The 12184-nt window shown below is 43.4% G+C and overlaps 1 protein-coding gene across 1 annotated transcript; it reads right to left on the bottom strand.

Moving 5' to 3' along the window:
• Positions 1-463: 463 nt before the first annotated feature.
• Positions 464-11042, bottom strand: TRAPPC3 (trafficking protein particle complex subunit 3). The gene is given in 6 exon segments (XM_044425062.1): positions 464-2496; positions 3647-3829; positions 5443-5542; positions 5795-5892; positions 10744-10767; positions 10769-11042. Coding segments are annotated over 6 exon segments (546 nt in total). The 5' UTR covers positions 10790-11042; the 3' UTR covers positions 464-2376.
• Positions 11043-12184: the final 1142 nt, after the last annotated feature.

Below are 12184 nucleotides of genomic sequence, written 5' to 3'. Positions count from 1 at the left end.
ATCACTGGCAAGCCCTACAACATTCTGCATCACGTTCCCTGTGATGGTATCCAGAAGCCAAGTCAACGCCACCTCTGTGGCTGCTTTGCTCTGCTGCACAGCATAGAGCATCAAAAGTGTATTCTGCTTTCTCTGCAACTAGGAGGAATGCAAGCATGAAAACATTCTGAGGGTATCCCCCATCTCCCACCTAAATGCCACCCGAGAAGAGTCGGTGTGGTGTGGTAGTCAGAATGCCAGCACAGGGCTTGTGAGACACAGGTTCATGCTCCTCAGCCACACAGCCCATGGCCTGATTTTGGGCTCACCACTGTCTTTTGGCCTCACACACCTCACAGAGTTGGCATGAGGTGAAAACATGAGAGCGGGCAAGGTAAAGAGCAACTTTGGGGGGGATAAGCATGGAATACAATAAATGAGTCCCCTGCTGTGCTCCACAACACAATGGCAGAACCACTAAGAAGACAGTTACAGCTTCTTTAATGTAAGAGTTTAAAATGTTGCCTTCAAAAGCTTTACACGTGAAAAATACAGGAATGACCCCTTATAGGACAAAAATATTTAAATTATATACACCTGTTTGCCCATCAGCTATTGATCAGTGCAACTGTTTTTCAACAAGGTTCAAAAGTAGCACAGAAAGAACAATGTAAAAATGCTTTTGGGGGCTGCTGGAAGAATGAAGAAAAGTTGTGATTTTAACATAAGGTGGGCAGGGAACCACAATGCAGGGAACCAGTAGTTTTTCTACCTTCCCTGCAACATATCCTACATACGAGTATCTGGTGGAAGTTGAGCCAGGGCATTTCCTTTAATCCCTCAGATTCCTATGTCCTGTTGGAAAGAACCATAGAAAAGGACTAGAAGAATGTCATTAATACACCATTGAAAAAAGGCTCCACTATTCAGGAGAAGCAGCAGCTGAAGCACCATTCTTCACTCTGCAGAGCACTGTCAGAAAGCATCAGACACATTCTCTTGTTGCAACTGGACAGGTATTACAAATGAGCATACCATGCCTCTTCAAAGAAGATGGAAATTTCTGGTTTTAACTCTGGAGTTTTCTGTAGGATACTCAAGCTAAACAAGTCTTCTGCAGTACTAACTATATTGTCTGATGGGAACTTTAGAGCCTTGTGATGCATGCAGATGGGAACTCTCCTCAGCACAACCAGTGGCATGAAACTTGGGCTGCATACTTAATTCCTGAGTGATTCTGCCATTCATGGGTCCTTATTTTTAAAACCCTAGAGCATTCTGTTATATCCTTTCAGTGATCCAGGATATAAACCTTAGCACACTGATCTAGCCTTGCAAGACAGTCTGTTATAACCTCTTTTTTTTCTTTCTTTTACAGAATTCTGAGTACACTTGCCTCCTGAAGGGAAGGTGGAGCACACCCAAAGTGAGATCTTCCACTACTGACTGTATCCTCTTAACAGAAAGAAAACTTGCATCAATAGGTCACTGCTAGGAAGGAACGTTCAAATGACGATGGCTTGGAAGCTTTTTCTGACACTATTTCAATAGTGAAACCTTGAACACGGCTTACTCACAGTGTGTTGAGTTCTTGCCCAGCCATATAAAGAGGATGGCAAAGGGATGCTGAAAGCATCCAGACGACTGGGATTCTATTCAGCTTGGCTCAAACAAGGGACTACTGTCAAGTCTCCTTCAAGCTACCCAATGGACTGGAATGAACTGTGACAGTAATTCTCCCTCTTTTTCAACAAGCACTATAGCCTGACATTGGGACATGCCTACTCAAGGAGATTATTCAAACCAAGGCCACCACCAAGACTATCTAAGTAGGCGGGGCTCTTGTTTTGCAATGGAATTAACAGATGTTCTTATTTTTACTCAGTTATATAACATTTCGACAACAAAACTGAAAAAGCCAGACGGACCTGGTTCCATTAAGAATCTGTGCAATCCAGAACACTACCTGTTTCTGACAGATGAATATGAATTTTGGTCCCTGTCCCTGTGAACAGGAAGGGAGGGGGCAGGGTTGATGCTCTTCATATGCCCAAGACAAGAATGGCAGCTGTGGCTGAGATCTCATTCTGGTACCAAGTTTCAAAATTACACAGTTTCAATACTCTATATATTTGCCTGGAGCCAAACATGGAAACTAGAAACGGGTGTTTGTGTCTCTGATGAATATGAAAAGTGTCCTACACCCTACAAAGGCCTTTAATACAAATTTGTGGAAATAACACAGGAGAATTCAAACAGTTGCTTCCTAAGGAAATAAAGCAGGCCACCATCTTAACCAGTCAGAGCATCTGAATGTATAGAAGTCACGATATGTGGACGAATCCTGGGTGGAGTTGACTCATCCCCTCTAGTTCAGTATCTGGACTGCTCTGGGACTCACTCCTCTCCAACGGGGAGATTGTCCTCAATCCTTCTGATAAATTTCATCCTTATTTCTGTGGCTCCGTCCCCTTTCAGTGTGTCCTGGACAAATTTGACATCCACAGCCATCTGAACCTGTGATATGGGAGACACAAGCCCATACATTTAAGACAAACCTAGAACTGTCTAGTTCCTTTGAATGCTATGGCAAAGATAGAAAAGGAGAGACCCCAATTGAACTTTTCCATTGAAGGATCAACATTATTTCCCTTTTCACTTCATCAACCTCACCTGAAATGTAAAGGCTACGTAGCAAACAAGTCTCTAATACAGGACCAGGATTCTCACAATCCCTGGTTAAGCAGGTCAGCATAATGCTTTATTTTCAGCTAAGAAAGTTGGCAAAGCAGATGCAGAGCCTCAGAACTGAGCACTACAGACAGCAATGTCCATCTACACTGCCCCTGCTGATTCCAGGCAAGGGAACTAAGCACACAAGTGATTCCATGAATTTAATTCATGAAACTCTGAGTTTGCTCACCAAAGGCCACAGCTGTCTTACCTATCTGTCATTTCTTGGCAAACATGATCACGTGTTAATTTATTTATTTAAAATATTTATATGCCGTCCTATTCGCAAAAAAGCCTCAGGACGGCTTACAATGTCAAATATAACATAAATGACATAAATAACATAAATAAAATTGCATTTGTATTTCATCTTTCCTAAAAGGAGCTTAAGTGTACAGGGCTATTGCCTGCCATGATTTCCTTACACAACACCACAGTGAGGTAGGTTAGGTCGAGAAAGGTGATGGACTGAAGTTCATCCACAGTCAGCTCTGCGGCTGAGCAGGGATGTGAATTTGGGTGTTCCCAATTCTAGTCTGCTACTCCAGCCATTACACCATGCTGGCTTTCAGTATATAGTAGTCTGATTATTGGGATTCAAAGTTTTCATTAAAATGAAGAAGCTGATTAAGCAGCAACTGCTGCAAGACAGAGCCTGAACATATGTGGAAAATGTTTTCTCAGCAATGATGAGAATGAGAGCACTGGGGAAGGCAGCATATGTGTGGGTCCAGAACAGTCCACTATTCCTTCTCATACAGTTACTGCCCATGGCTATCAGACACTGCTGATAATCTAGTCCCTAAACAGTGGTTCTGTACATTTAACTGGATAGAGAACAGATATATAACCTGATACGTCATGCAATTTAATACATTTCAACACAAGGAAGCCATGCATAATTGTTGGCTCAACAGGCGCCCTTTTTCCTCACCATTTCCAGGGCTCCCCGAAGCACCCCACACAAGAGGTTAGAGTAAATAAGAGATGAATGGTTGTCAGGCAGCTCCACAAAATCTACCAGAGGGTTGTTTTCCAGGATGAGGGAGAATTCATCTCCTGCTGGACTCCAGTTTGTGATGCTCGGTGTGATACCCAAGTACATTTTAAATGCCACCTGCCAGGCGAGAGAAACATAAAATAGGGGCAGGCTTAAACAGTGCACTGTTTAGCAGGCTGTCTTTTATGGATCACTGAGTATCTGGCCAAAATCTGAAAAGAATCCAGCAGCAATTCTTTGATGTAACATGCTTAAGCAAACTCCTTTGTATACAACAGACAATGAAAGACTGATCCCAAGAAGAATGGATCCCTGCCATTCCATACACCAGATGCAGTGTCCTCCTTCCTAGAAAACCATACGGTACCACTTGTGTCTGTTGCCTTATACTGTGAGATAGGACAGAGGCAATTCTGCTTGCATTGGTTACTATTACAGAAAACACCTTTAGTTATCCTGCTTCTCGGTATCTAGTTTAACGTTAGTTCACTTTCTGATACTAATAGAACAGAAAATGAATTTACATTTCTATTGATACTACAGTAAGCAAGTCTTTCTGGTATATACAGACTAAGCCACAAAAGTCCATAGTTGACTTTGACATGAATTTTGCCTCTGCCTCCAGAGCGCTGCCCTGCCCTGCCCCCTGGGCTGCAGTGGGTAATGCATTCAGGTTCCTCACACCTGCCACTTATCCGTTGCAGTGTTCTGGACAGAGGGGGCATCCCAGCTCATGATCTTTTTCCTTTCACTGCTGATACAGATGCTAACCATTGTACAAGTCAGACCAACAGAACTCAAGGACAAAATGGCATTTTGGTTCCCCTTGGGTTCCAGGGCTTTCCTGACAGCACCTGGGAGTTTTCAGGACCAGCAGTAGGACATATGAAACAACAGCCTCTCTAGTGCTTCCTTGTCATTCTGTAAAATCTATTCCAAAAACAGCTCTGTGGTTTGATGTGTCAACTGCAACCAGCATCTCTCTTTAGGGAAAAAATAAGGAAACCTCTTTAATGTGTGTCATCAGCAGTCTCACAGAAAAAGCTTTTAAAAAATGGGGTGTATCTAAGATGGTGCACACAACACCAGGCTGAGGCACCCGCTGAGCTATTTTCCCTCTCTGCAAATGAATGGAGAAATTGCTCCATCTCCTTGCATGGGGATGTGGAGGGAGGGAAGAGCCAGAGAAAGAGGGGCCACAGAGAGTGCACGCAAACTGAGGTGAGGTAAGAAAAAGGACAGAGCGGGGGGGGGAGGGAAGGGGAGGGAAGGGAAGGAGAAGTCAGAGAGGGAGAGGGAGACACAGAGAGAAGAAATCAGAAACAAACAAAAAAATCAGAGGTGGATGGATACAAGAAGAGATGGATGGAAGAAGGAAAGGAAAGCACAGGAGAGACAGATAACAACCAGAGAGAGAGAGAGAGAGAGAGAGAGCGAGCGAGCAGAATGAATAGCACACACAAACACTTCTTTGTGATTAGCCCTCCATGCCCTCACTGCAGTAAACTGACAATAAAGAAATGCTGAACATGATTTTGCTACACTGTGCATGTATCTGGATTGCACTGCATTCATTGCAACAAGGTTTGCTCTAATGCCCCAAGGAAATGCACAACAAAACTGTATCTTTGATATTCATATATCCAGAATGAATACATCATTACCAATAATTATCATAATCACAGAACACATTCTGGAAACTCAAGAAAATAAGCAAAATAAGGTTTCACCTTTGCAATTACATCGGCAGTTTCTCGGAAGTCATGACATCGCCCTACATTGGACCGGGCCAGGAAGTCCTCAACGAGTCGAACGCCTATGTTGTAGCCCCTGTCAAGGCAGCCAAACAGCAGCATGCTAAAAACTCAGACAGCATAGAAGAGGGCTAGATCAAGGGAATCATCACAGGGTTTGGAAGTAAAGAGGAGGAAATCTATTCTGTCTCTCCCCTTGTTTGACAACTCCAGTTAATTTACAAAAATATGATTCACTCTGCCAAGAAGGTACTTCACAGAACAGGAGCCTGCAGCAACCCTAGCCAGTGACATTTGGAAAAGTGCCCCCCCCCCCGCATTTACTTACATTTTGTCTAGTTGCTTGTTGACATCTTCATCATTCTCGTAGTCTTTACACAGCTGAGTGACCAGAGCTCCATAGGTCAGAGTGAAGAGCTCCGAGCTCTAGACAAATTCAGAACATGTTTAGCAAAGGCCAGACAGGAAAGTCCACATGCTTGTCAGAACTGTCTCCAGGACTAATTTGGCTTGGCATGGCATGGCACAATTGGGAAATAAATTGGGTAAGAAAGCTTTTGCTTCATAGAAACAAGTGTGCAATGGATTCTGCAGGTTTCTCCAGCTCCAAACTAGAAAGAAAATGTTTGCCTCAGGGTGGGGGCTGGAAATAGATATGAGCATTTTGTCCATAGTTATTTGTTGACAGACATGAGGAGAAAACACAATGTTCAGGGACTGGTAGCTTCTGCTTTCTCATACCATCAAAGTCTCAGTCCTGATTTGGGAAAAGTTACCTACAGACTGCTCAGTACACCAAATTTACCCAGCACCTAGTATCATTGGTGTTGCAATTACTTTTCTGTATACTATGGTCCATATGCCCTGGCTAAGAGCTGGAACAAACTCTTGGTTATCTATTGAATAACTCTAAATTGTAATATTTTTAATCCTAACATTATGACTTGGATTTTAAGGGAGGGCTAAAAGGAATGGCAGCCACCCCTATATCCAACTACAAAGTGAAAAGCTGTTACATCCAACAAACTCTATCAGTGATGTACCATACTTTCTGGCAATTGAAGCTACCCTCTTATATCACAGGTAGTCAAACTGCAGCATTGACACCACAAGCAATAGGAGTTTCTAACATTCCTGGATAAGAACGCCAGGGCTTGTGGGATCTTGTGGGGCTCGGACACAAACGCAGGCTAAGGCACTGTGACATTTTGTTTATACTGCCCAGAGGCTGCACACAGTGCTGTAATGGCTCTCCTACATACTTGAAACTTACACTTATCTCACATTTTCCAAAGAATAACCAATACTGTCTTCTATCTTCAAAAGCTTCAGATCCAATTCTTCCATTTGTTTTATTGGTATGGGGCATGCAATGCATTTTGCCAAGTCCAATTCCCTGCTCCAGAGAGGGAAAGGACTACTGATGAGAATGGGAGTTTGACAACCTCCAAGAGCAGTTTTTCTACCGCTCATCGTCAGTTTTCCCACTGCTTCCTCATTCCAACATAATATTCTGCTTCACAGCTCAAAGGATCAGCAAAGCCTTCTGTGTCAAGATGTATGTAGAAATGTGCGTAGCATAAACCAAACAGAAGGGGAAAAAAGCTGTTGTGTCTCTGTCACATTGCCCACACCTGGAGTGAGTGAAATATAGATTTGGATTAACCAAACGTAATCCATCAATTATTGCAACTGCTGATATACAAAATTTGCTCTTTTAAAAGCTGAAACCTCCTAAGATTTTAAAAGGTCTCTCCAGTAACTCTCAGCAATATATACTGAATATGCCCTGCTTAAACTTTTATTAAGGTTTCATTTCATACAGCAGAAATGTCTTGTCTCAGATTAAGAAACCTATCACCTACCATGAGATGCATAGATGCAGAAGGTGAAATGAATGGCAAATACCAATACTACAGAATGAAAGCAGCAGGCAAGCAGAAAGGGAGAAAAAAAAAGACAACATCAGAGTTGAATGAAACAGCACAGTTTATACCATGTTCTCACAAGCTCACACAAAGCCAGAGTGCAGAAGAGAGAATCAAGTCACGTTCAGAAGTAAGATTTGTTGGATGCTGTGTAGGATTCAGCTTGCCATTTCTACTGAGCCACAACTGATAAGGCCAGCAATCAGGTACGGCACACATCTCACATCTGGTTTTGCTTTATTTGAAGAGGCAGAAAAGGCAACTGTCCTGCGATCCCAGATTTGGCTTGGAAATCAGATGGATCTGCTTTATCAAATTAAGAGCTTGAAAAGTGAATACCTGAAGATACACTTGATAAATGCATAGGGGAGAAAAGTAAACAAAGAGGTGCAGGGAGGTAACAGGTGAGCAAATAATTGCTTCATTGAGTTATTCACCTATGCTAAGTACCAAGGAGAGATACATAAAGTTTCTGCATATACAAGGTCACTGTTTTGGACTGATTGTTAAAGTATACTGTTACAAAAAGTTATGAAGTGCAATTAAAAGAAGGTGGATTTTGATTCAGATGTGCAAAAATGTCTTCCAAAAGATTTTCAAGAATACTACCTGATAAAAACTGGCCACCTACGAATTGTAAAGCTGTTAGACTGGTTGAATACTGGAACTAACAGGAAAATATAATCAAAGTAGCAGTTTATACATGCATCAATTATCTGTTTGAGTCAGTGTAATATTTCCATTACTGTTGGGCACCTAAAGTTAAGAGATTTGTCAATAAAATAGGTGTTGCACCTTAACATTAATGGACAAGTTTGTTAAGTAAGCTACCAAGTATTCAGAACACTAGCAGAAAATATTAAAAGTCTATGATCCTGCAATGTATCTTCATATAGTGGATCTTTACAGGGTAAAACCTGGTTGGGGACAAAACAGAGCAAAACAAGTAGAAATGAAGGTAGCCTCACCTCTTTTTACATTTTTCACAATTTAGGTTCTCCTCCACATTCTTATTTGCTATACTGATAACACATATGAGATCAGAGGCACACAACACAAACTGTGACAAAAGCACTGACAAGCATGCACACAGCCTAAAGGAAAAGCTGCTTCTATATAGCTTAAGAAGATCTCTGTGAAGATTGCTTCCTGCTAAGAGTCAGTTAATAGCACTAGCACACTAGGGCAAAAACAAATCAGATAAGAATCAGTGTTCGCATTAAAGAGGTATGTTTCCAGTTCCTCAGAGAACTTCTAATAATGCAGCAAAAAAGTGGGGGATTCTGAATTTCTGCCCGAAGTCAACTTCTCTGTTTGGACACGTGTGTTTTGAGGAATACCAAATGTAGCCATCAAAGGAGAGCATTCCTACAATAGTAGGATAAGACTTAGCTTTGGGGGTTTATATGCCCTCTTGCCACTAGCTAACTCTTCCTATTCATCTTCATCTGGCTTTTTACCAGCACAGACACCTACAGTTTATAAATGGATAGAATCCAGATCACTACAGATACAAACTATTTTCCTGGCCCAGATGCTTAGCATACAAGTCACAGTGGGTCTCCAAGAAATCCTATCATCTTGTTAGCCAGAATGAAAATCGCTTCACGCTATCTAGAAAGTCACCACTAGAAAAGTAGTGCTACATCTTCATCAAACTGAACTCTAACTTCAGATTCCAGAAAGGAACAAGAGTGCCAGGCATGCTAACAAGAAACTCCACAATGGCATTCAGAAATCCATCAGACTCTGCACATGGAACATCTTCATTGCCCTTGTCAGGACAAAATGAGGGAAAGCTCTGTCATAATATGGCTGCTAAAAGCCTGACACTATAAAAACAGCTTTAGACTTAAGCTGGGATTCCTGATCTGATCACATACACCTTAAATATGCCAATATACCTACCCTGAAAATTCTTCCTTTGGGGGAACACCTTATACATGCTAATATCTAGCTGTCCTGGAAGTTTTTCCTTTTGTGTTGCCTTACTCCATTCAACCCTATTTTACTCTGTGCCTGTAGCAAAATGCCTACTCAATTTCCCTCCCCTCCAAATTGTAAATGTAACTGATAAGTTATTAAACTGTCTTGCAGACTCCATCTTTGTAGTCCCTTTGGAGGCTGCCAACATACTGCATTTATTTCCTGTATATGTGAGTAAACTGTAAAATTTCTTTTGACTGAACCCCTTCAGTGGACACTCTCTGGTTTTTCCCGTCAGACATCCCTTAGAGAAAGAAGAATACAGCAAACCTCACCAAAAAATTGTCCGACCAATTAAAAGCATGCCCCTTGAAAGTGTTTAACATGCTCTCGTTGTTCCCATACCAATCCGCACCCCAAATTACACATAAGTGCTACAACTGCATATTCTTCCTGTTTCATTCAGCCCCCAAATCTTTTCTCCTTCTCTACTGTGTCCTTGATGTCAACATTCTAGATCAGCCTTGCCCAACATGAGGGCCTCCAAATGTGCCAAGACATCCACTCCAATCATCCCCATGCATTAGAGGAAAAGTCCAACCCATCTGGAGGGCACCAGGCTGGGAAAAGCTGATGTACCTGTTAATAACCATAGGAACAGGCCTTGCCCTCTTGTTCTTCACAAAAGGCCATGGACACAACAGCATCTACAAAGTTATCACAAGTCCATCCTCTTAGGCTATGTGCTGATGCTCTCGGAAACCTTCCTTCTGAGCAGGGCCCCCTCCAATTAGAGAACCAAATTCACACAGGAGGCTCACTCAGCACTGATGCGGCTCGCTTTTTATGCACCTAAGGGTACTCCCTCCATTCACTCCGGCATTTCTACTCATCCTTATGCTACACGTGACAGGTGACATGTTGCTGTCACATATTTGTGTTCTGCACTTAAAAACAATTAAATCAGCGCAGGGTGCAGTCGCATGCCCGTTTAGGCAGAAAAATGGATCCAAACAAGAGGAATGATTTTAGTCCTCTTCAGAACCGAATACAGCAGATGCAACGAAGTATTAACGACGATGCACCTCTGTAGATGAATCAACAGTTGGCACTCCCTGGCAAGGAATTAGAGGGAATTTACCAATTTCATGGCGAGTTGGTTGGGCTTGTTGCTATCCCAATGTTTATATACCACCCCATGGCCAAGATTTTCCGGGCAATTTAGGCAAGGCCGGCACAAAAAAGCCTTATATCTAATTCAGTTGAAAGCCACCGCTCTGCCCGGCCAGTGCTGCCGTCGTGCCCCACCCCCGGTGCCCCCCCCCCCCCATCAGGAAGCACCCCCCCCCCCCCCCCCCCCCGGAACCCCCCCCACACACACACACACACACACACACACACACAGAGCGCCGACCGCCATTACCATTTTCTTGCTCTCGGCGCCCCCCCCGGCTGCCCTGCCGCGCCATTCTGCCTCCTCCCTCGGGCCCGTCTCCTCAGTCTCGATCTCCTCAGCCCGGCGGCGATGACGGCCCCAGCGGGAGTCACGGCACCCCTCGAGGGAGAAGGAAGCCGCCGCTGCTTGGTTTGGTGCCGGGCTTATGTTTCTTCTTCTACCCTCAGAAGTGAAGAACTACAACTCCCGGAATGAACCGCGCCAACAGGTAAGTTGCCCTCCCCGAGGCATGCCGGGAGATGCACGGATAACGCGAGAGCGAGGCAGAAGGCGGCTAACGGATTCGTTACCGAGCAGGCGTTGGTTCTGAAGAGTGGGAAGACGTCGACGCAGTACTACAACTCCCAGAATGCTTCTGTAACGGCATCCCTAAATGTATGCAAAATAGGATATGATAGAGGCGCTCTCTGCAGAATCAGAATATAACTCTTCGTTAGCGCAGGCGCAGAAGCACCATAGAGATGTGCGGTGGACAGAGCGGCTTCCTAATTCGCAGAAATAAACTGGAGGGCGACCGGCTTCAGTGCTTCGCTCCCGACTTATACTGGGGACGTGGTATTTTGGGCATGGGAGCGGCCAATCGGCATCAACAGAGAGATTCAGATTTTCGTCGCAAACTTGGGCTCTGTGTCGTTCTTCAAACGAGTTGGAGTTTTTTATTTACTAATTCTATAATGCCCAATAGCTGGGCAGTTCACAATCATTAACGCAATACAACATAAAATGCACCATAACATTTTAAATTACAGGGTGAAACAGAACTAAAAGCCAAGGTAAAGTGTAGCTGCAGTGTGATTTTACTGTATTTTAAAAGTCTTAAAAATGCAGTCAAAACGTTTATATACCACTGTTTCATTTTAATAAACTGAAGTGGCTGACATTCTCCTCCTGTTTTCAGTCTTCTCTCCACAACTGGTTGAAGCAGGTGGGTTGTGCTGAGCGGCTGTGCCTGGCCCAGAGTCACCCAGCTGACTCCCTGCCTGAGCAGGGACTAGAACCCAGGATATCCTAGTTTCAGTCTCACACTCTGAACCACTACACTACATTGACTCATGGTACTGGAGGAGAGTTTTGTGAATACCCTGGGTTGACAAAAAAACAAGATCTTCAGTCAATCGAACCTGAGCTTTCCTTGGAAGTAAAAGGACAAAACTGAGACTGCCCTTCTTTATACATGTCAAGACTTGCTGGAAAAGTCAGTCAAGCTAGGAAGAGTTGAAGCCAAGAAGAAAAGGAAGGCCAAGCAAGAGATGGACAGACTCCATAAAAGAAGCTGCTTCCTTGAATTTGGAAGAGCTGAGCAGGGCTGCCATGGCTAGGACATTTGGGAGGGCTTTCGTGCATAGGATTGACATAAATTTATTTATTTATTTAGAATATGTATATGCCATCCTGTTGTGAAGGCCTC

The sequence above is a fragment of the Varanus komodoensis genome, unplaced genomic scaffold, assembly GCF_004798865.1.
Source record: "Varanus komodoensis strain SLA01 unplaced genomic scaffold, ASM479886v1 scaffold15, whole genome shotgun sequence".
NCBI lineage: Eukaryota > Metazoa > Chordata > Lepidosauria > Squamata > Varanidae > Varanus > Varanus komodoensis.
Note: the sequence above shows the minus strand (reverse complement) of the source record. Positions and strands in the feature narration are given on the sequence as shown.